This window comes from Coffea arabica, chromosome 4c, assembly GCF_036785885.1.
Source record: "Coffea arabica cultivar ET-39 chromosome 4c, Coffea Arabica ET-39 HiFi, whole genome shotgun sequence".
In the NCBI taxonomy this organism is placed as follows: Eukaryota; Viridiplantae; Streptophyta; class Magnoliopsida; order Gentianales; family Rubiaceae; genus Coffea; species Coffea arabica.
Window position 1 is genome coordinate 11,179,853 of NC_092316.1, and position 24,252 is coordinate 11,204,104.

Here is a 24,252-nt window from a genome sequence, read left to right on the forward strand (position 1 = left end):
TTAGTGATAAAGAGTTGTGGAATTCTTCTCCAAAATGTCTTCAGTGTCAAAAGGTATGTCAATCTAAAATTTATTTCTTAATTTTAACTTACAAATCATACTAAAGATCATGCTCTTTATGTCTAACAAATCATTCCTACATGCTGATTGTTAAAGCATAAATGTTCTGAACAACAAAGTACTTCACGCAAAAAGCAACCAAATAACTATTACCAAAATAGGTTAAATGGCAAGTTTAATACCTTCTAATGCCTAGTCCTTAAAACACACATTCAAATGAAGTAAAATCAAGTTCAATTGAAGTAAGCTCAAGATAGAAATTATCCTCTAGCACCTATTGCATAATATCATATTCTACACCACTGTTTCAATTTGTGACATGGGAACAGCCCAAATCAGCCAAATTTGCCCCACTGCTGTTGATACTGGTGCTACTGCTACTGTTACTATCAGAAACCTCTATTTCAATTGAGCTTTCTTGATTAAATCTTGATCTCACCATGCTCAAACTTTCCAATTCAACATTATTGTCTAGAACTTTAGTTTCCAAAATCAATGAAACTTCTTCCATCACATTCCCCTCGTCGATCACCAGAATACTATTGCTGCCCTCTTTACAAACCATTTTTCTAGTTGGACTTTCCTAATCAAATACTGATTTCTCTTTAGAAGAATTTGACATTCATCGCTTCTTTCATAATGTGCTTCTGTTTCTTGAACTTCAGCTTCCAAAAACAATGATCTTTCAGTTATCAACTCTCCTTCATTCACCACTACAGTATCCCTCCCACTGCTACAAACCGTTTCTCCAATTGAACTTTCTTGATCAAATCTTGATTTTTCCTTAATCAAGATTTCATATTCATCATTTTCTCCATAATAGGCTTCGCTTTTTGCAATTAAAACTCCATCATTGGTCAATACACTACTATTACTTCCCTTCCTACAAACCTTTTTTCCATCTGGGATTTCTTGATTAATCCTTTTACTCTTCCCCAGCTTCCTCAATCCACCACTTTCTTGAACTTTTTGATCAACATCCCAAATATTTCTTGAATAATCCCACTTTATACGACAAATTACATAGTCATTATCCTCAACTTCTTGCAACGAAACCGTAGATAAGTGGTACGCATGCATCATCCAATTGCTCATAACTTCCGTTCCTTTCCCCCTCAAATTCAATATCTTCTTGAACCCCATAACTTGCCCCTGACTGTTCCATACTTTATACTTCCCAGTAGCACTATCCCAGGTCCCAGAAACCACACTCCTCACAATTTTGTTGCTACCAATTTTCACTAATTTAGTAACAACATAAAGGACTTTTTCCTCATAAATCTTCCCAAGAGCAGCGTCAACTTTACTTGTTACTTGCCATGGATCATCATTATTGAACAGCATCCATGGTGCAGCATTCTTGGCATATAGATTTTTTTCAAGAACCACATCATTCCAAGGCCGGAATGACATCCCTTTAGCCTTCATCTTTAGGTAGTATAGCAATTCTTGATCAGATGGACTGAACCGAAACCCAGGTGACATTCTAAATTTCTTCATCGTTCTTACTAAATCTCAATATTCTTCTGATGATTAATCTCACTCTCTTGCTTTCTTCGCTATTTTTCTTGTTGGACAAGTTTTATGTCACCCTGTTTCCAATTCTGAATTTAAGGGCATCCGTATTTCAATGTTCGTTACATATATGAGAAGGTGTCTGAAGCCTAGACCCTCAAATTAGCCCTTCTCCTCACCCCGCGCACACATGCACACTCGTACACTTCCAACAGTAATATTATCTTAGCTTCCCTCGTACCGTCAGAAATATTATCTTAGCCTAGATTCAAGACAAAAGTACTCAATCTTAATCATGTTCCATGAAACTTCCATTTTAATCATGTACTTATTTGTAGGTTAATTAGATCCATTAAATCCTTTGCTTTATGTATATTAAAAAATATATGAGATAAATAGTTTAAGGATTTTTTAATAGGTATATTAAATCTATTGGGCATTTGTTACAAATCTAAATTCCACCTAACTTGTATGTAATATGTACACGTCTAATAATTATTACCTTTTCTTATGTTTATACATCTTTTCTGTTTTCAAAAATCAGCTCTTGTAACCAGCTCCCAACCTACCCTTTGCCAATTTGGAAAATAGGCAAGAGGTCACCCAATTCAGTGTTTTTTTTTTTTGCTTGAAATATATCTTAATGAGTGTTTTTTTTGTTTGAAATATATTTTAATAAGTGTCCAATTTCATAGTGTTTTGTTATAAGAGTACTTTTCATCCTTAACTTGGGTTGATAAGAGAGAGAGTTCTATAAGTCAATTGCTCGGTACGTGGAAAGGAAGATGAGCACCCTTCTTTCTTTTGACTGACATGTTAGTTCTCTCTCTCTCTCACTCTCGAATTGAACATAGACAATTTCGAATTTCATGCAATAACTCCTTATTTCACTAAATAATCAATTAGAAAAGAAGTTTTTGATGAAATTGAAGTAAAAAAAAATTACAAGACCAAGTACAGAATAAGCAAATAGGGAAATTCTTTCATGCCTTTGTAAATTGTTGATGTTTCAGAATGTTGAATCCTTGTGAAAGAGATTATTAAGCTTTTTGTTGTTACCTTTTCAATGAGTGGTTAAAGAAAAGAAAAGATCTTACTTTCCGGGTCCGTTTGTTTCGGGTGAAAATATTTTCCAGGAAAATATTTTCCTAATTTCCCGTGTTTGGTTGCACAAAAGTTACTGAAAACATTTTCCTATGTAAAATATTTTCACTCATCTTATGGAAAACAACTTCCCTTCCAAATTTACTGAAGTTGTTTTCCGAAATGCATGCATCCCGCCTGTAGTATGTTCCAAACTTACTGAAAACATTTTATAGTATGTTCTTTTTTTTTTTTTTAGTGTAAACAGGAGGACTCGAACCTAAAATCTCTTCCTTACACTCCCTCCCCCGTACCACCCAACCCTCCCCCTAGTATATTCAAAAAAAAAAAAAAAATCTCATCCTGCTCATCCTATGCTAGTAATTAATTATGTATAATAGGGACATTCTTTTCTAGAGAAACTTTCAGCAGTGAGAGTGCAAGATATATGTCACAATAAGCATTACATGTGATTGATATTTGCCACTAAATGGCCAGCAATTTGTTTATTGCTTAAGGAGATATTTTTTATTCATTTATACATTTCTCCAAGATTTTTTAAAGTTAAACAATGAGATAAATTTTCTTATTTTGCATGGGAAGAAGTATGTAGTTATAATGTATAGAAAGTAAAGATAGAGATAAAAGTGAAAATATTTCAAAAGTTAAACAAACACCAGAAAAATGAAGTAAGAAAATATTTTCAATAAATTAACCAAACACCTGAAAATGATGAAAGAGAAATGATTTTCATGGAAAATTACTTCCACGGAAAATATTTTCCCAAGGAAAACATTTTACTTCCAACCAAACAGACCCTCCATGTCACTATTTGTTGGGACAATTTTGTTTGACCAATGTAAAAATCATCTTTGGTCAATATGTATGTAGTGCTAGTAGAATTCCCATGTACAAAATTTTGATCACATCCTAGTTCATAAAAATTAACTAAATTATTTTTGAAAACTAATTCATGAAAATTGAATATACACTTCATTTGTCAAAAAGTAAATTTAAAAAATTAAATTTACATTTTATTTTTACATCTAACGCATGTGTGTATTGCTAAAGATGAAGGTACAATTAGTTAATGCCTCAAAATTAGGAATAATTTTGAATAAAAATAAAGAATTTTATGTGGGGTTAAAAATAGCAAAACATAAATGGTAGAAATTTATAAGGATTTGGTGTTAGAAAAATCCAAATTTATATTATCAAATGCCATGTGATTAGCGATAGTAACCTTAGAAACACATTAATTTAATTTATCAATAACCTCTATCTTGTTCATTACACATCACAAAATGTTTCACTAATCTAAAATAAAGAGCCCATTTAAAATTTGAATATTATTAAAGTATTAATTATTTGGCTGAAATTCAATTGCTGGTATTCAAATTGTCAAAAAAAAGTTTGGATAGTAATTTAAATGTTAGTCATATAAAAAAATTAAAGAAAATGGTATGAACATTTTAAACCAAAATTGAAGGGCTGCACTCGATGTTTAGACAATGTTTTAGGCCTTGAGTGGGGATGGCAATTGAGACGGGTGCCTCTACAGGGTGTTGATGGGATAGGGCAAGGGATCATTTTATCTCATTATTAAAACTGTTACTTGCCAAAAAAATAAATACAAATTATAATTATGTATATTTAATATATTTAATATTATTAGTTATAATAATTAATTATTAGTTATATATAATATTATTAGTTATAAGTATCAGATTATGTATATGTAATACAATTAAAATCATTAGTTATACTAATAATTAATTATTTATCCTAATACAAAATACCGACTAGTTTTACTAATACATTTATACTAAATTATTAATTACACTTTATTCTTTTACACTAAATATTTCACAATTCACAACTAACCCTAATTTCACTCCTCTTCAGCTCTTCACCTTTTCCCTAATTCATAATTCACGACTAATTACACTTGTATTTTTAACTACTTGAGTTATATTTGTTTCGTTATGTTGAATTGTATTCAAATAGTATCTGTTTATTTATTTTTATAAGTTAAGTTTTGTGAAATTATAATGAATTGTGTATCAACAATAACTTAGTAATACGTTGATATTTAAAATAACTAACTATTGATTGAAATTTCATTATAGGACAAATTTCTATTAGAAGCAAGGTTGGGTGGAGGCAAGGCAGGAGGAATGGGTGTGGGGTTCGGGGTACGGGGCGGGGGCTAGAGGAATGTTTGGGCAAAAAGCATTCTGCCCGTTGTCATTCCTAGCCTTGAGGTTCCATTAAACCAGAGGGAGCGTCCACGATTGGGCTTCGATGGAAGCACCAAGTGAAATGAATCCTCTTTTGTGGGCTAACTTGAAATTTGACAACCAGCATTTGGCATTCTCTACATCAAATTTACCAAACAATTGCAAGCGGGCAGAGGTCCATATCTGGTTCAAGTCTTTGTCCATACCAAGCGGGCAGAGGTCGACAATCTTGCATGACCATTGTACCAAACAATTGCAACAAAATGCAAGAACAGCAAAATATACATACTAGCATGGTTCTGGCCGTGCTATGCAGCGGCCTACCCACTAATATGATCAACTAATATCATATTTATCACAACAACTCAATCATAGCTGGGCAATCGAGACCATTTATCTATATGACCAACTGAAAAATGAAGAGGTAAATAATGAATATGCAAATCACAACCATAGATTACATAAACTCAATCATTCATGTCTTAGCAGAACACACACTTCAGTTCAAGCCACAGTTACATATTAGGGGGTTTAAATAAGCTTCATTGCCTATTGAATTACAACATTGATGGTTAAACCATTCATAGATATATTAGGATCCATTACTTTTTAAGTCAAAAGAATAATGGATCATAATATAATTCAAAAGGCATTGTCTAAGCAATCAAGACAGTCATCAAGGCAATGAACAAAAGATATAACAAAAGTACAGAATTAGACCATATCAGTCTTCCTTTGCTTTAGCTTTCTTTGCTGGACTATCCTTCATATTGCCAGGTGGGCTATATGATTTTGCAGGTTCTTTGGCAAACTGTTCAGCAGTCTTTGTTGCATGTTCAGGAAGTGTGTCTGCTGGTAAATATTCTGGAAAGTCAAAGCTTCTTTTTGCTCCACTGGTTGTAGACGTCTGCCCTTCTTTGTAAGAACTGGCTCCAGCAATTTCTTCAAGTACCAACTTTGTCGTTGGAGTGAACATCTGATCCTTTGATGATTTTTCTGGATGCCTTGCTGATGAACTGCCAAGTGCAGAAGAAACTTGAGTGTTTTCTGGAAGTGCCAGTGGAAGGGGATGGTGCGATAGTTCAGCTGCAGTGTAAGCCTTGATGACAGTATTCTTTCTCTGCAGTTGACCTTGGAAGGGAGTCTCATATGATTTCAGAAAACAGACAACTGTGTATTTTTTCAAAGCATCATTAAGTTCAGTATCTATTCCAAAGCCCTACAGCAGAAAAATTTTTAAGTTAGGTTCTGTGAATTCTTGTCTATGTATATTTGTATTTATGGCTGAATATAAGACATGAAATTTGTACTTAGATCTTCCTGTGCTTGCTTAAGTTGTAGTGGAGTGAACTCAATCATTTTTTCAACATCTTCTCCAGATATAATGCAATGTATTGAGCTCGAAGGATCAATTATTATAATTGGAATGCGAGCCCTTTAGTCAAGTGAAGGAATTAAGATTAATATATGGTAATAAATGCGAAGAATGTTTAATTTAGAAGCATAAGTTTATGGTCTAACCTCAGTTTAACTTCACTTTGCTGTTTGCATGAAGGACAATGAATGATCTAGTCAATGTCAACATTCACATTCACAATTTTGTGACAATTCACACAAGCAGTAGTCCAATATTTGGTGAATCCATATGCAAGTTTGACAGTTCCTTGCACCCAAGTTGCCTTTTGCTGAGTCAAGCAACCAAGAATGGTATTTGAATGTCAATTAGAGACAAAAAAGTTATATTTAAGCAGAATTTTAAAATAACAAATAGCTCTTACAATTGGAAATGATGCTTGAAAAGTGCTGATTGCTTTGATATCCTCTTCATTTGGAGGGGGAAGTAAATAGTTAGCATCACTGTATGTTTTAGCATTAAGCAAATTTTGGATTTCTTCCTTGTTCAAAGTAAACCTGAATGATTATGTTTAGAACACAAATTAAAAATGTACCAGTAAATTTAATTGATTTTAAGGTAAAAAATTTTAAAAAAAGTAGACTTACCATTGCTTGAAAGAGAGGTCATCTGGGAGTGGAGGACTAATCAGAATTCCAGATGAATACCTTGTAGTGAATGACAAAACTGTAAAAATGATGAAATGGTTTAGTAATTATAACATAAAGTACTAAGAAGCCAAACAATAGAGAAATCATAATGCATAGTGAAAATTTTACTATTGAATGTGGTCACTTTAACACGGAGAGCTATGATTAGAGGGGCAGTGCTAATCATGTCTGCTATTTTGCTCCCTTCATCATGTTCAAATTCATTCCAGAGAGTCATAAGCATGAGTTTCTTCCTGTCAGGTATAACAAACAAATTGTAACTACTGCCATTAATCTAAAATGACTTAATAAAATGATAGTATTCAGGTTTGATTACTCTTCATTCACTATTATAATGTCTCTAGAAGTACAATCTGAATCTGCCTATTTTACTGGGAATGCGTGAATGACAAAGCCTCTAATATCTGAAACAAAAGTGTTGATATGAATGTAAGAAATCAATAAAATGTCAAATGACTGTCAAGTAAATTAAAAAATAATGTAAGAAAAATTACTGCAAAGGTTATCTGAATCAGCATATTTGTGCAGATCAGAGAAGTTTGTCAGCTCAAATACGCAAGGCAACATAGGTGGCACAGGTTCAGCATAATTTTCAATCAAAGTCTTGTAGTTCAAAATCCAGGAGCTTTCATAACTCCCAACTCTGTATGTTGGGTCAGCAGGAGCCACAATTGCATTAGAAACATAATATCTTTGATAAGGCTGCAGAAATTTGCTGAAGATCTTGATGTGTTGTTCATAAGTCACAACAGAAACTTTTGTTCCCTGATTAGGATTAGAAAAAGTTAGTTTTATATATATTATGAGTTAAAACATAACTGTCATGTTAATGGTTAATATCATATTTATCACACAAAAATTAAAATTATAGATATGACTACTTTAATAGTTAGGTGAGTATTCAGTTGCAATGAAACTATAGTTCTGATATTGTAGTATGTATACAGTTACATGAATACTAAAGATTTTTCCTTAAGCAAATGTAATGAACAGACAAATCATGAAATGTACTTATACAAAATCTGAAATATTCTCATAGATGAATTTAATGAGCTGAGAAATAGAAAATCATTTGCATACCTCAGTATCTGTGAGTAGAAAGCGCATAATTCGCCTCGGTGGAACTTCACGAGTCAGTTGATTGTGCCCTCTGTGAATAACTTGTGCGAGAACAGTCCACTTTTCTGCTCCTTTCTGAATGTCTAGCACTGAAGATATATGTCTAGGCATGATGACCTATATTGGTAGAGAAATCAGAGTCAATTAAACAAAATAATAAATTTCTAAACAAAAAAGGCCATGAATGTTAAAACCTGATAATGTAATCTGGGAAGTTTTAAGAATTTCTTTATATACTATATTTTTAGTATGATCAGTGCATGATTCATCAAAATAAGTTGGCCTGATAAGGACTTTTACAGCCGAAGCTGTTTTGGCTCTTGAAAGTGCAACATATAATTGGCCATGTGAAAACACAGGTTCTTTCAAATATATACCAACAAAATCTAAAGTTTGGCCTTGTGCTTTATTTATTGTCATCGCAAAGCACAAACGAATTGAAAATTGTGTTCTCTTATATGGAACTGGATATTGTTCATCACTTGGTGGCTGCATGGAAATTCTATGTATAAAAATTTCTTTGCCACAAAAATCACCAACTGCAATTTTAGCACAAATAACATTCTTGCTCAAACTCTTTATTATCAGTCTAGTTTCATTGCATAATCCTTCAACAGGATCGAGATTTTTTAAAAGAATTATTGGGGCATTGAGTTTTAACAGTAACCTATGTGAAGGTAAATTGCTAGGCGTAAGAGTGTTCAGAAGATCAATGTATTCAGATTGATGATTTTCATTCAGTGTTTCATCATAGCTTAGGTACTCAGCCAAATCTCCTGGAAATTTTTTGATCAATTCATCATTTATTTCATCTACAAAGTTATTCTTTGTAGTTAGAATTGCTCTATTTTGTGAGCAATGCAGTTTCTTTGAAGGATCTTTAAATTCAGGATACACAATATTGATTAGCTTTTCAATTGCATCAGTCTCATTATTATAGTTAACTACAATTGAAAATGGAAGTTTTACTATGTCATTCTCATCTGTTTCCTGTGTTCCATCTCCAATTTTTAAGAGAAACTGCGTGAATAAAGGATCTAATTTTGCTCTCATGTTCTCTGTTAATTGCAATTTCTCTAATTTGTGCCATAATGGAGAATTTATCAAACATGCATTTATCATTTCAGCTTTTGTTCCTTTTCTAACAACTGGTAATGTTTGTCTAAAATCTCCACCAAGTACAACTACCTTTCCCCCAAATATTTCTTCTGAATTCATTAAATCTCTTAAGAGATCATCTAAAGCTTCAATTGCTGCCTTTTTAGACATTGGTGCTTCATCCCAGATTATAAGCTTTGCTTCCTTGATCATTGCAGCTAAAGAAGTTTGTTTACTTACCCGACATGTTGCACCATCAAAGATATCTATTGGAATTTTAAATCTGGAATGTGCAGTAGTCCTTCCACCTGGTAAAATGGAAGCTGCAATTCCTGATGTAGCTGTAGCAAGAGCAAGATAACCTTTAGATCTAACATCAGCTAACAAATCTCTATACAGAAATGTTTTTCCAGTACCACCTGGACCGTCAATGAAAAAAACACCAGGTCTATTTGAGTAAATTCTCTCAGATATGACTACAAATGCTATTTTCTGTTTTTCATTGAGTAGCTGAATTGAATTTAAGTCAGTTTCTGAAATGACAATGTTTCTTTCTGCTCTTAATTCTCGAGTTTCATTCTCTATATTTTCATAAGAGAATCCAGTAGGAATCAAATTATATGAATATATACTTTTTCCCATGGATTGCAAAAATCCATCAATTTGTTGCAAGACATTTCTTTTCACTTGTGCAGATGTCATTGCTGAACATTTGGCAAAATCTTCTGACATAGAAGATTCAAAAATTTGCCACAATGCCTTTGGATCATTAGGGCAAGAATAAACCAAAAGTATTGCAAAAAGTCGCCTCATTTCGTAGGACATATGAAAAAGTGAGGCATCTTGTAAACAGATTTCTTGGCTGTTATCATTTTGTAACAAGCCTCGAATTAATGCTGCTTCTTGGAACGTTTCTACTTGAACTCCATTAAAGGTTCTTAAGTCATCAAATGAAGTTGGACATCGAACCTTTGATAAGAGTAATCTCAAGTAGTATCGTTCTTCTTCAAAAGAAAGAGCAGTCATTATTCGGCCTATTGATTCACCTCTTTCTCTCAATTTCTAGTATTTTTGATTAGGTAACCAGACAAAATGATCAGGAAACTCTACATAAGTACAATTTAGATCCTGAGCTACTTTATCTGTCCTATTCATGTAAAAAAAATCAGTGAGCATTGTTTTTTTCAAATGATAGTTATTGACAACATTTTGAAGATTAGCTTTTTTTTTTAAACTCATTGGCTGATAATTTTCCAAATGTAATTGTAAATGAATAATATGTGGCTTTATTTCACTCATACAAAATCTAAAAATTCTCCAGGCTGCTTCAGGTGGAGAAACCCACCTAGCTGATACATATTGTTTAATTTCATCAATTTCTGAATCAGATTTATTATTTACTACACAGAAGTTAGTTCTATCATGACCTTTATAGATATACTTGTAAATGTACTTGACTGTCTTAATTGTAGAGCATATTTCAACATTAAGATGGCAATCAAATTTAGCCAAAAGATATGGATTGTATGGTACAACCCATCTATTATCTAAAAGACTGATTTAATCTTAATTTGAACTCCATCATCTCTCCTTCGATATTCAGGATATGCATTCAGAGTTTGAATAGTTTCCTCACAGAAATTTTTAGGAAAATTACTCTTGCAAGTTCCATTTTTTCTCATGCATACACTTGTTGGATCAAGTGAACCACATGGTCCGTGAAGCATATGTTTAATGACCAAATTATATAGATGTTCATTTTCCTCTTTATTTGGTATCCCAGCACAGACAATTTTATCATATTCTTGAGGGGTATACATCTTGAATTTTGACTTTAAAATTAGTAAGAAATGTTCATGTGGTAGTCCACGTTTTTTATATTCAATGGCATAAGTGTAATCTGCCACTTCACCAAAGATGCATTTTTTCAAAAGTTCATCTTTAAGCTGCTCTAACTTAGCATGAAATACTCTAGCAAGCAAATCTGGTCTGTTTTGTGCCTCTTCTTTGTCTATTAAGTGTTCTTTTATTTCTGGCCATTAGGATTGCAAGTCATGGTCAGAAATATATCTGGTTTACCATACTTTTGTACTAATCTCATTGCGTCCATGTATTTACGTTTCATATTTCTTAGTCCTCCAATAAAGGATGGTGGTAATATGATACGCTGGCCAACATTACATGCTTGACTCTCACCTGATCCTAAAGCATCTATTATGCCTTTCAAGAACTCTCTCCTAATTTCCTCTTGTTGTAATCTATAGAAGTCGAGTCTTTGTGTCTCGAGCTTCACATATTGATCAACAATATATTGTTGTAGAAGTCGAGCAAAATGTAATAACGAAGATTCATCATTGTCCCTAATCTGAAGTTTATAACAATAATATTCTCGAAGGGATACGAAATTTGGATCTTCATGTATGCTTTCCATTGCTGTGCAAATAATAATAGTACATCATTAAATGTCCAATCATAAATATTAAATATGTAAAATGAAAGATCATGGTATATAGTTATTGTACTAACCATGTTCTTCATTTTGGATTAATTGTTCTGCTGTAGCAGCATTTGCAGGGGAAATCAAATCTGCTACAGGTTACTTTTTTTTCCTCTTTCTTCCATATACTTTTACTCCTTTCTTTGGTATTCTTTGGTGCCAGCCAAGATCACCAAAAGGAAAAAGTATTGGATATTAGAGTGGATCATAACATCCATAATAGTACTGTATATTTTTTGAAGCACCACTATGGGTATGAACTCTAATATCACGCCTGCCGGTTTCTCCATTTTCTTGCCCCTCAACCCACAAACCAGCAACTTGTGAAGTTGTTGGTCTATTATAAACTCTTTGATCAACATCGGGCAGAGTTTTTAACACAATGTAGTAGTTATCTAAATTAGGTACCTCTCTCAAATTTCTAAAAAATTTTGCATATGGATTAGACTCAAGAACTTGCATAATTTTTCTAATTACACTTTCAGATAGTCTAGGACAAGCTGCTAATCGATTGCTTACTTCAATTTCAAAATCATTGAAATATAACTGTAAATTATTACTATAACCATTGCTTGAATTGAAATCATTCCGAAAATGATATATTTGTCCTTGAATTCTAAAAGTGTAAATTCCTTTATTCCTTTTTGAGAGAGTCAGATCAGTTTTAACACCAAAGGAAGTGAATCCAAAATTATTATCATACGTTCTAATAAGAGTTCTAAAAGATTGTGCCTCTTGTGAAGATGAAGTCAATAGCTCTTTAAAAATATCTGAAATTTTGTTTTGAACTAAAACAACTTCACCATCTTGACAACAAAAATATGCTGTCTCAGAAAAAAACTTCTTCGCTCCACAATGAGGACAATCTAGTTGGGTTGGTAGGATATCAGCTTTGTTAGGAATTATATCTAATAAAGCTCTTCCTGTTTTGCACCCTCTTCCTAAAATACAATTATTTTACAGCATTTAGTAATCAAACCATTCAATTGATTTTAATGGCAGTGGAGAAAAACATGTTAGAAAACTTAAAAAGTATTAACTCTAGACCTGGCTGAGTTTTTTTCAGAGATGATCTTCAATGCTTCGAACGACATTGAGAACTATGCTGAACATCAACAACTGAGGAACAATGATTAACAATTGTGGTGCTTGTTTGCTTTTCAATTATATTTGTAGAAGCAATTGATCTAGACTTTGCTTTGAATCTTTTCTTTTTCCATCTAAAGTAGGCATGTCTTCTATATTCTTTCTTATTTATCACCTCTCCAGCATATATGTCAAAATATTCAAGAGGTCTGTTATTATAAGATATAACTGGAGTACTACCTATTATAGGTATATGCTTATTCACAAAGAGGGGAGGAGTATAATTAGTTAGTTGCATGTCTAGATTTGGTATTTCAGAATAACCATTTCTCCCTTTAACATTTGTGACTTGCTCACTCTAAAACTGACTTCCTATAACAAATGATTGCTCATTGCAGTTCACTTGTGATGAACCAGCAGGCTGAACATCAGACAGATTGATTAAAGATGAATTCATTGCAAACAAATAATGATTGTCAGTAGAATCAGAGGTATAATGAATTCCTCCAGCATTTTCTGGAGGGAAGCAAACATTTTTACCTCTGCAATTAGTTGGCAGAATTAGATTCCTATCGATGTGATTTTGTGAAACACATGTTTCAACAAAGTGATTTTCACAAATGTCATTCTCATTGTTGATTACAAAAGGAGAATATGACTGAGAAACAGAAGAATCGACAGTAAACTTCATATGCTCAGTCAGCATATTTAAGTTTTTCTTTTTGCTTCTTTCTAACATGCTTAGATCAAAAGCATCATCAAATATCTCATCTATCAGTCTAAAACTTGAACTAAATTTTCTTTTTTTTCTTCATTATGAAACACAAAATATCAAAATCTAATTTTACTATAAATACTATAAAGGAAGTAAGATACTAAGCGAAAAGCGCATAACAATGACAAAATCAAAGCATCCTAGAATAGCTAAAACTAACTAATATATATAGAATGACTACCTTAATAACCCAAACTACAATAACACTAAATTATGTAATTTTTCAATACATAAACAGGTAACAACATCATGCAGCATTTGAAATTAAAAAAGAGGCAAAAATAAACATAAGCTAATCCGAAAAATAACCATCATAGCATAACATGAAACACATGGAGGTCGTTAATTAATGGAAGGCAATAGACAGATGCAACAACAATGAAACAAAAAAATTGCAGTTCAAAATGGAAGGAGAGAAAATAGAAACATACCTATATTTTCTTTGCTCGGCTAAATGTTGGCAAAAGTCGGGCAATATTTGAAATCAATAAAAACAGAGAAAAAAAAATAAACATAAGTTAATCGATAAATTACATCATAATCATTCTTTTATGTATAATATGAAACACATGACAGTGTCTAATTAACGGAAGCCAATGATAAACAGGAGGGAAGGACATTCAAAGTAAAAAAATTGCAACTCAAAAATAAGAAGAGAGAAAATAGAAACATACCTAGATTTTGTTTGCTCCTCTTCTGAATACCGACAAAAGTGGGAAACAAATGTATATATAAGGCTGGAAATAATAAGTTCTGAAAGTTGTACCATGGATGATAACTCGGTACAGTAGCCATACCTAAAATGAGCTGTTTTTGAGGGAAAAGAAGAATTCACGTGGATAAGGAGGATTTTTTGGAAGTGAATCGAAAGGAAGTACAATTAGTTGCTGGAACAATCGGCAGAAAACTGAAAATTTTGCAGGCTCGCAGATTTTGGGGAAAGAAATTTCAGTGACCTAATTTTTGAGGGAAAGCAAAAATTCACGTGCGTGCGGAGGAATTTGTGGGTTGCAATCAAAAGGAAGGACAAAGTTGTTGAAGGAATTGGCTGAAAACTGAACATTTTGCAGGCGCATATAGCTGGCTACTAATCGGCGAAAAGGAAGAGGCTACGCGACGCAAAGAAAGAGGAAGGAAACTCTGCCTAAATGAAGAAAAACTTCAGTGACTAATAAGACCATTTATTTGACTTCGTTGGTTCCTGTCAAACCAAAGAAAGGGGCCAAAACCTTTTCCTTTGCTCACTGTTTTTGAGTACAAAAATGGCCCACAGTTTGGAACGAGAAAAGACTGAAGTCACGTGCTTCGTCATAGCTCTATAATGCAGGGAACAAAGATGTGGAGAAGTAATCTTTCTTTGGAAGACTTTGGCTGGCATATTAGTTCTAACGGCTTTTACATTTGGAATATTTAATTAGGACCCCATGTGATAAAAGGACACCCAAATAGTCTACAACTATTTACATTTGACCAAAGAAATATAAAAGGAATAATTTTAAATGGACAAAAATAACCCTAAATAGTTAAAAACTATTTAAAAAGCTATTTTTCATAAAAGGATTCAATTGACCTTTCTCACCAATTAAAAACCAAACAAAAGAATCAAATGATTATAATTCAACTATTTTTACCAATTAGCCCCTAAATAGTGAGGAACTATTAGCCCTTTGAACTTCAATACCAAGGCTCAAATAGACATTTCTCTCTCATTAATGTCCAAAATAAAGAAATGAAATTTGTTTCCTCAAATGAGACCTTGACACTTGGCATCAATGGAGAACTTGAGTTGTTCTCTTATCTAGTTGGTAGATATGTATATATATCCAACCAACCACTGGGCCAATGGCTCAGTGGCTACCGGGCCAATGGCTCTCCTAGGGCTATAGGTAAGGGTTCAAACCTCACATGCAGCGAAAAAAATCTAAGGGTTGTGTCATAGCACTCCTTTGATCTAGTTAGGTCTGTATATTCACTAACTCCTTTGATCTAGCAGTGAGTGATGCATAAATAGGTTCAGGTCCGTTCGGATTGCTATTTTCCAGATTTTTTGTAAGAAACAAAATCATATTATAACGATTTGATGTATGCGAGGCAAAAAAATGATTAAAAATGTGGTTACAAAAAAAATTTAAATTTTCTATAAAAGGGTTTTATATTTCTTTGAAGTCATATCAAATTTAATATATGCAAAGTGGTTTGAGGTTCATAAATATATACATGTGTGTTTATATAGTTATTTGTTTAGTGACTATTACATGAATATTGAGGCGTGAGCCTTTTTGTCGAAATGATAAATTTAACCACTATGCATACAACAGATCAAGAAAAACTAAATTTAATTGATGTTTCGAACAAAAAAAGGGGTTAGTAACTTAGTATAGTGTTTATTATATCAAAATTGACTTGAAACTTACGTGTATCAAAATGGCCTATTTCTCCTTGAAAGAAAGCCAAAAAGTAAATAATTTTAGGTCAACATTCCAAGTAATCCCCACCATGTCTCTAGAAAGTCCATATTAATTAGTACCAGCCGGGTCACAATTTGATTACTTGAAAGAGTTGAGTAGGTCATATTTGATTTTACGTTTACACTTAAAGGGAAAAAAAAAAAAGAAAAACCGAAAATATCTCTCAATATGGAGGTAATATTCTGCAGTCACCTAAATATCATTACGAAATATGTTAACATTATTAGGAGGTCTATTTTTTCACAAAGAAGATTCATGCTGCAGGTCCTTTTATTTTAAAATCACTCTTACTATGTTGCTCAAGCAACCTTAAAAAAAGTTGTTTTAGAAATTGCAAATATATTTCTGTTTTATACTAAATGCCAAAAACTACTTTCAAACAATACATTATTTTATCCTTGCAACCATTAGATATTTTATTAGGAGTATCCTGCATGATTATGACTATTTTCCTCTTCTATGGGGAAAGAATGTATCGTACCATGCAAGTACGTTTTGACTTTTTGGTCATCTCGAGTTCAAGTTTTGTACAAGTCCATACACTCGGCATCATTAGTTGATTTAGTTGACTTTGATTACTTACGCCTTCAGCTACTAGAAATGGTCGTTCACTTTTAGAATTACTCGTGGGGTGTGAAAAGGTTGATCAAGCCATACTTCTTATAAAATGTTTAATGTTGTTTGACTATTTTAAAGAGTTTTAATTTGGATTTAAATTTGATTTGTTTATCTATTGCGTCGAACCGAAATGAGCTTTAATAATGTCAAGTTCAAATCAAACTTAAGTAAGTAAATTTTAGTATCATGCTTTCGACAGAAAGTCTAACTCAATTTCACCAATTTATAAACTCAAAATGTTACTTATACTTTTGGTTTGATTAGTTGCTAAATCAAATTCAAACGAGTTTGCATCCACAATCAAACTTGATTCAAGCATCAGGTGTCTTAATTCATCTTTCAACCTTAATTATGTAGCTACTAGTTTACTTGAAGTTTTGCGACCAGTTTAGTAACACCTTTTACATTTCCTATATAAAGTGAAATTTTCAAACATGATTGAAAAATGGGTCCTTCACCCTCTAGCGTTTAACAATTCATGTTGCTACTTTTTCAATCACTCTCAACTACCTAAAAAGAAAAGTTCAAATCAAGATTATCACAACAAAATTTTTAAACAAATATGACTAAGAAAATCCCAAATTTGTGATGAAAATTCAATATGGCCGCCATTACATTTGATGCTTGATTCCTAATCCCTACTAGCCCCAAGTGCTATCAAAGCCACAAAACACCCCAATGACCAAAATGCTCCCACTACAGCCAACGCCACTATTTCTTACCATCCTCATCTTCACTCACCAGGCAATCTGTCCTTCCATTTATGCCCTTGACTTTCTCTACAATTCCTTTTCGCCCACAGCCGTCCCCCTCCTCAACCTCACCGACGACGCCCGCCTCGTACCACCGGTCATCCGCCTCACCAATGACTCCAACCAGTTCTCCCTCGGCCGCGCCTTTTATCCTACTCGCATCCCTTTCAACTTTACCAAAACTCCCAACTCCACCATTTCCACCTCATTCTCCACCCAGTTCATCTTCTCCATCCTCCCGGAAATCTCCACCAGCCCGGGATTCGGGCTGGCCTTCGTTCTTTCCGGTTCAACTTCTCCGCCCAACGCGCTTGCCGGGCAGTATTTTGGGCTTTTCTCTACTGCCCTCAACGCCCCACCTGGTCCTCTGATCGTTGTAGAATTTGACACTGGGAGGAACACGGAGTTCAACGATCGAGATGATAATCACGTGGGGATTGATCTGAATAGTATCGAGTCGAGAGTGTCTCAACCTGCTGCATATTTTGATAGGAATGCAGGTTTTGTTCCTTTTCGTATGCGAAATGGGGAGAATATCAGGGCCTGGATTGAGTTTGATGGACCAAAGAATGAGATAAATGTGACTCTAGCCCCGGTTGGGGTGCCACGACCGGTCAGGCCTTTGATTAATTTCAGGGATCCTGTGATTGCAGACTACCTGTCTGATGAAATGTTTGTTGGGTTTTCGGCATCCAAGACTACTTGGGTTGAGGCGCAGAGGGTTTTAGCTTGGAGTTTTAGTGATACTGGAGTAGCGAGGGATGTTAACACGACGAATTTGCCTGTTTTTCTGTTGGAGAATTCATCGTCTAGGTTGTCTGGTGGAGCTATTGCAGGGATTGTGATTGCTTGTGTGGTGGTTTTGGGAGTTGGGTTGGGTGGATTTTATTGGTTTTGTTGGAAAAGGAGCAGGGAAGATGATGATGAGATTGAGGATTGGGAGCTTGAGTATTGGCCTCATAGATTTTCATACCAGGAATTGCACCAGGCAACTGATGGATTTGCCAAGGATAAGCTTCTTGGATCAGGCGGGTTTGGGAAAGTGTATAAGGGAATCCTGGAGAATAACATGGAAGTCGCGGTGAAATCTGTGAACCATGACTCTAAACAAGGGTTGAAAGAGTTCATGGCTGAGATTTCGAGTATGGGAAGGCTTCAGCATAAGAATTTAGTGTCAATGAGAGGGTGGTGTAGGAAGGGGAATGTGTTGATGCTAGTGTATGATTATATGCCTAATGGGAGTTTGAATAAGTGGGTATTTGATAACCCAAAGACACTAATGGGATGGGAAGGGAGGAGGAGGGTTTTGGCTGATGTTGCTGAGGGGTTAAATTATTTGCATCATGGTTGGGAACAGGTGGTAATTCACAGAGACATTAAGGCAAGCAATGTTTTGTTGGATAGTGAAATGAGAGCTAGATTGGGCGATTTTGGGTTAGCAAAGTTGTATACACATGGTGAAGCGCCTAATACAACTCGTGTGGTCGGTACCTTTGGGTACTTGGCACCTGAGGTAGTTACGATGGCTTCACCAACTGCAGCTAGTGACGTTTATAGCTTTGGGGTGGTAGTGCTGGAGGTGGCATGTGGGCGGAAGCCGATAGATACTTCTGCGGAGACAGAGGATGAAGAAGTTTTACTTGATTGGGTGAGGAAAAAGTATGCAGAAGGAAAATTAGTTGAGGCTGCTGATAAGAGAATTACGGGGCAGTTTGAGGTGGAAGAAATGGAGGCAGTGTTGAAAATTGGACTAACTTGTTGTCACCCTGATCCGCTTCGTAGGCCTAACATGAAAGAGGTGGTGGCAGTATTGCTTGGTGAGAATGTCGCTACCACACCAAAGGCTTTGTTATCTGAGTTAACACCCAAAAAAATTGATATTGATGATGGTTATGGTGATGAAGGAAAATTAAAAGGCATTGCCATAACAAGTTAATATGTGCAAATCAGTCCCTTCTTTTGTATTTTCTGCTCTTCAATTTTACTTGGGCTTTTATCATTTTTTAACTATGTTGTACCATATCTTGTTTTTTACCGTATATTTGGAATGAGATTGAAGGTTTAATGTGTACTGAGGTTATGACCTATGAGTGTATGACTACATTGAGAAGAATTAAAACGACGTTGCCATCTTTTTTGCTGTCTTCTTTAGTTTCCTGAAATTTCTTTGTATTTCAGTAATATCGCAAATAGACAATGAAATGGCGGCAAGATATGATCGATGCCCTTGTAAATTTTTCAAATGTTATTATCCTTTGATGACTACGCTTCATGCTCAGTGTCATTGCATCCAAAGATTTGCAAAGGTAACCGCCAATTGTTCCTAAGCAAGAAGTAGTTTCACCCGCCTTTTCCCATATCTTGCTTTGCTAATCCATTTGCACCAGTATTTGGTATAGGGCAATATGATTTGTATGCTAGGATATTCTTCTCTGAGAAAGTGGATTATCAGCAAATCACATCTTACAGAGCCAAATACAAGCACTGAAGTTCTAACCCCCACTATGCAATCTGTCTACGGTGCCAGTTATAACTAGATATGGATATACGTGAATGAAATAGCTCATTACTTGACTTTTTCTGCAGCACATGTTATGGTGACTACATGTAGCTGCCTATTTTCTGAGTTCAAATGGACCAAGGTGCAACTCATGGCCGGGAGGATTGAATGATTCTTGAGAGACTACAGAGTGAAGTTTAGTGAATGGAAACTGACGGATAGCTTTCTTTTTTGACTATCCACCCTGAAAGCACGAGAACTTAGCTTGCAGGTTAATGCCACAGACTCTTTCATCGATTCAGGACCGCATACGAAGACTCCAACACTGGAACCTTCGGTTTCATTTGAGAATTTGCAGAATACTTCTGTAAAGTATGAAAGGTGTTAGCCCCCAAAGAGGGTTTGGTGCAAAATGAGAATTTTATATAAAAAGAGATGAAGCATTAGAGAAAATGGTACCTCTGAAATCTGGCCTTCCTCCAAAATGGATTTCATGTTCCACCAGTGTATTATCTATTCCTATTCCAGTAGGTTTTGTTGTTTCAATTGGTATACCTGAGAAAGATAGGAGCTCTTTCCCAACTCTTTTCCTTCTCAAAACAATTGCTAGTAAGCTACTGCATATGATTGCAATAACAAAAGAGCACGAAAGGAAGAGATCCGTTGCAGAAGAGGGAACTTTCATAACTCGTCCTGAAGGCATTTCACCATAAAAATGAGTGGACCAGTTGAAGCAAATTAGAAGCACCAGAAAAATAATAGAACAAAGCCCCACAATGGCAGCCATCCACAGTAAATTTTCAGCCCCATATGCTGCATATTTAGAGGTAGAGGTGTCAAAATCTATTGTTTTAATTTGAGAGACCTCATTGAGTACTTCTCCTACTGTTTGGTTTCCAAATTCCCGGGTCACAAATACTTTCAGCTTTAAATAATTTTGTTCAACATTGAGTAGCTGAGCCAGAACTGGATTCAACAGTGAGACATCTTGAGTTTTCTTTACAGCATATATCAGTAGTACTCTCTTGGGGTGTATACGTCTGCCATTGCTTCGTGCAGAGGCAATTTCTTGCAAGATACTTAGAAATGGTGTTATCCCAATTCCTCCAGCCACTAAAAGCAGACTGTCATAACTGCAATAGATTTTAGACAAAAGAAGAGCATACAAGTTGTCAACGTTGTCGGCATGATAAATACCTGGAAAAAGTGCTGGCATGCTGCTAATAGAAGAAATTCTAGCTAGCTGTTTGAAAAGTAAGTTTAGCTTGCCATGCAATGTCATGATTTTTATACCTTAGGAAGTCCGCTGATGCAGATCCATAAGGTCCTTCTACGGCAATTGGAAGACACTTTCTCTGATCAGCTTCCCTATCTGGCTTGGCTGAGACTAGATTATAAAGAGCATTTGTCCACCATCCCTCACTTTTGATTATAACTGACATGGTGTGATGGTCAACACTAGAACTTGAAGTTATGCTGAAGGAGTGCCACTGCAACTCAGAAATACGTGGTATCTTCACAAATATGATGCTTGCAGGGGTATAAGTCAATTCTGAGATGTAAGTAACGACGATCAACAAATATCATTCAAGTAATGGTGATAAATATCTGGAAAAGATGATAGTTGAATGTTTACTTGGATCTTTTGGCAGAGTTAACTCTATGGCTCTGCATGGGAATACTCGAGCAGAAAGGATGCAAGTTTTAGGTCTTGATTGTATGACTCGCAAAAATTTGTCGAGGACAAAAAGAAAAATGCCAGGGAAAACCATATAAAAATGGCGGTCTCCAGCATGAAACAAGAAGAATGTAAAGAAGATCACGTAAAGGTGGTGTGTATAGTAGAAGATCTCAAAATGTTTTCTTCTAATATGTGGAAGTGATGTGATCCAAATGGCTAATCCTGCAGCAAGAGCAATCTCCCCAGCAAGGTATATTCGACCTGTCGGTTGCCAATTCCACATCTGTTTCCTCAGCAGGGAAATGTAGGGTGAGGACTGAGAAGTTTTGTTTACATTGTAGGACATTATTCTTAAAAGATACAAGAGATCAAGTGTACCTCATCCTGAATGTGGTGTTTGATCCCCCATGTGAAAAAGGTGCCAGCACCATGTAGTGTGGCAAAAGTTATCATTGTAGTCCCCAGCCAGATATGGTATCTTACTGAAACTTCAAACTGAACGCCAAGTATCCTAAATATTGCCATCCCTCTTAAAATTGGAAGAAGAAGAAGAGCCAGGCAGGCTTCTGCCAACAAACCACAGCGGGTTGCCACCTTAAGCACTTTGTATTGCCACCTGAAACAGAGAAAAATCATTCATTTGATATTCTTCATTTCTAATTCATGGCAAAAAGAAATAAATGTTTGACTTTTTACCGTAGTTTTATCCCATATGAGCATGATACTTACATACTCAGTTTCAGTGACTTGGTTGGCATCATCTTCTTGAAATCATTAGAAATGTGAGCATAGAAGGTCCAGAACAGAAAGGTGACAAATAGGAATACGAGAAGGATCTCAGTTCCAGTTAAAATGCCAAGATAGCGATTAACAACAATGGGATTTGAAAGAGCACTGATCAACTTGCTCTCTGGTCTGTCATCCAAAGTTATGAGACATTAGCTGTAATCATTCAGAGGCAAGGTGTCAGTATTGCAGAAACAATTTCTTACCTCATTCGGTTGGTTCTTAGCTTCAGTTCCAAGTAAATGAACCCAACCATAGCCAAGGCGAGAAACGGAAATGTATAGACAGCAAAACTTAGGCCTGTAGAAGAGATAAAAAGTAGTTTATTTTCTTTGATACAAGTGTTCTGTTAAGTTAGAAAATTCAATTAGTTGGCTACAATCTATGAATACCAAGAGAAGGGATATCATAGCTGAAAATATGCTTTTTATTAAATCAAGGCTTGTTCTTACCATTATAGTTAAAAACCGTTTTCATTGCTTTTTCTTCGGCTTCTCGCCATTTTTTTTCCCACGTTCTTGTCGGCTGAAGAAGCCAAAGGGAAACCCAAACAGAAAACAGAATAGTGAGCAGCACTTTGAGGATAAGGAGAGAAGCTTTTGCCATTGTTGCTAATCCTGATCGAGAAAATGGTACCCAGAAATATTTATAAAGCGGAATCTGAAAGCAGAAAGAAACAGCCACTCGATGTAAAAATATTTTGCAGACCCACCATTTTGAAGTGGCCTAAATCGCTGTATATTACTTCTGCATGAAGTGAAATAAAGAGATTTTGTACAGTGTGCACCACAAAGTACCCCGACTTGCTCTTTTCACTTTTCATTTGATTTAACTTCTTTCAATACAAGTGGTTGGACCATGGTCATCCGGGGACTAATGACAATATAATACACATCTATTTCCAGAAGCATATCTTTACTAAATATGAAGCTTTCAGTTTCCCGTTCTGATTGCGCATAAATATTAGCTTTTGGGTATTAATCAGCATCTTGGAGTGGCCCTGCACTTGGCTAATGGATATATGGTCCAGTCCCCCAATAATTTCACCTTTTGCTGCCTTAGGGTCACAAATCATACTTAAGACATCAAGTAGCTCTTCCATGGAGCAATACAAAAACGAACAACTCACTGGATTATATTCTCATTTAATCAATGTCGACTCCTTCTATCATTTCAATCTTTTCTATCATCTTGATAGATTTTGAAGGTGCATTATCCAGCAAGTGCGCTTATTGATCAAGAGATAACTGGAGCCAAGCTTCAATAGTAGTCAAGGCAGTTTTTCCAAATTCAACCAAATGATCCGATTTGGCACTCCAGAATTTCTCGAAATTTTTTCAGTGAATGTTGGAGGATGCATATAAAAATCTAGAGGAAAACAAGTGCAGTTTATTGTTAAGAGGGTGTCACCATCGGTGGTCCATTCTCATGTCTCATTCAAACCTGCCAAAGTTTCTGAGTGGAACTGCTTCATTCAAAACCCTCATTATCAAGTAGATCACTACACCTATTTGCATGAAAATTATGCAGTCACACATCAACCACCACGTGTCTAAACATTCTGGAATAAAACACCTGTTTCAATCAAAGCTCAACAGTACAAGACTCCTCTTGTTCTTCCCATTAATCTTATTCCTTTTAATTTTCCCCTATGTATACACCCTTCTTTTTCGGTGTTAGCAGCACTGAATTTTGCACGACTCAGATTAGCTGTATGAACATTCTGGTGAGTTTAACATCCATTATATGGCTGCCATTCCCTCAACAAATAGGTATAATTCATACTTGGGCAACCAATGATCACTTTTAGTTTCTTGGACTGATCATGATGGAGGCCGGGTACTAATCCCAGATCGTATAGACATCATTAGCAAAGCCAGATGAACTCCTGCATGTAAATAGGCTATCTA

The 24,252-nt window shown here is 35.1% G+C and overlaps 3 protein-coding genes across 10 annotated transcripts; 1 reads left to right on the forward strand and 2 right to left on the reverse strand.

Moving 5' to 3' along the window:
• Positions 1-5,330: 5,330 nt before the first annotated feature.
• On the reverse strand, positions 5,331-13,962 carry LOC113738402 (uncharacterized). Of its 7 annotated transcripts, XM_027265588.2 has the most exons (9): positions 9,420-13,962; positions 8,043-8,198; positions 7,457-7,727; positions 7,279-7,366; positions 7,071-7,195; positions 6,900-6,978; positions 6,677-6,809; positions 6,420-6,583; positions 5,331-6,117 (listed from the first exon to the last, which is right to left on the reverse strand). In XM_027265588.2, exons 1-4 carry the CDS (start codon positions 10,203-10,205, stop codon positions 7,326-7,328), a joined length of 1,254 nt encoding a protein of 417 aa, XP_027121389.2. In that variant the 5' UTR covers positions 10,206-13,962; the 3' UTR covers positions 5,331-6,117; positions 6,420-6,583; positions 6,677-6,809; positions 6,900-6,978; positions 7,071-7,195; positions 7,279-7,325. The 7 variants fall into 7 exon arrangements, with proteins under 7 accessions (XP_027121389.2, XP_071902115.1, XP_071902113.1 ...); XM_072046014.1 differs by lacking the exon at positions 7,279-7,366; XM_072046012.1 differs by having other exon boundaries at positions 5,331-5,914; positions 7,071-7,366.
• A 3,292-nt stretch (positions 13,963-17,254) lies between these two features.
• On the forward strand, positions 17,255-19,509 carry LOC113740258 (L-type lectin-domain containing receptor kinase S.1-like). Its single transcript, XM_027267813.2, has one exon. The coding sequence runs from the start codon at positions 17,302-17,304 to the stop codon at positions 19,309-19,311; it is 2,010 nt and encodes a 669-aa protein (XP_027123614.1). The 5' UTR covers positions 17,255-17,301; the 3' UTR covers positions 19,312-19,509.
• A 243-nt stretch (positions 19,510-19,752) lies between these two features.
• LOC113740257 (ferric reduction oxidase 8, mitochondrial-like) lies at positions 19,753-23,042 on the reverse strand. 2 transcript variants are annotated; one of them, XM_027267812.2, is made up of 8 exons: positions 22,795-23,042; positions 22,549-22,642; positions 22,286-22,471; positions 21,935-22,172; positions 21,512-21,839; positions 21,169-21,427; positions 20,335-21,008; positions 19,753-20,237 (listed from the first exon to the last, which is right to left on the reverse strand). In XM_027267812.2, the coding sequence occupies exons 1-8, from the start codon at positions 22,946-22,948 to the stop codon at positions 20,059-20,061; spliced, it is 2,112 nt and encodes a 703-aa protein (XP_027123613.1). In that variant the 5' UTR covers positions 22,949-23,042; the 3' UTR covers positions 19,753-20,058. The 2 variants fall into 2 exon arrangements, with proteins under 2 accessions (XP_027123613.1, XP_027123612.1); XM_027267811.2 differs by having other exon boundaries at positions 19,753-20,240; positions 22,795-23,014.
• Positions 23,043-24,252: the final 1,210 nt, after the last annotated feature.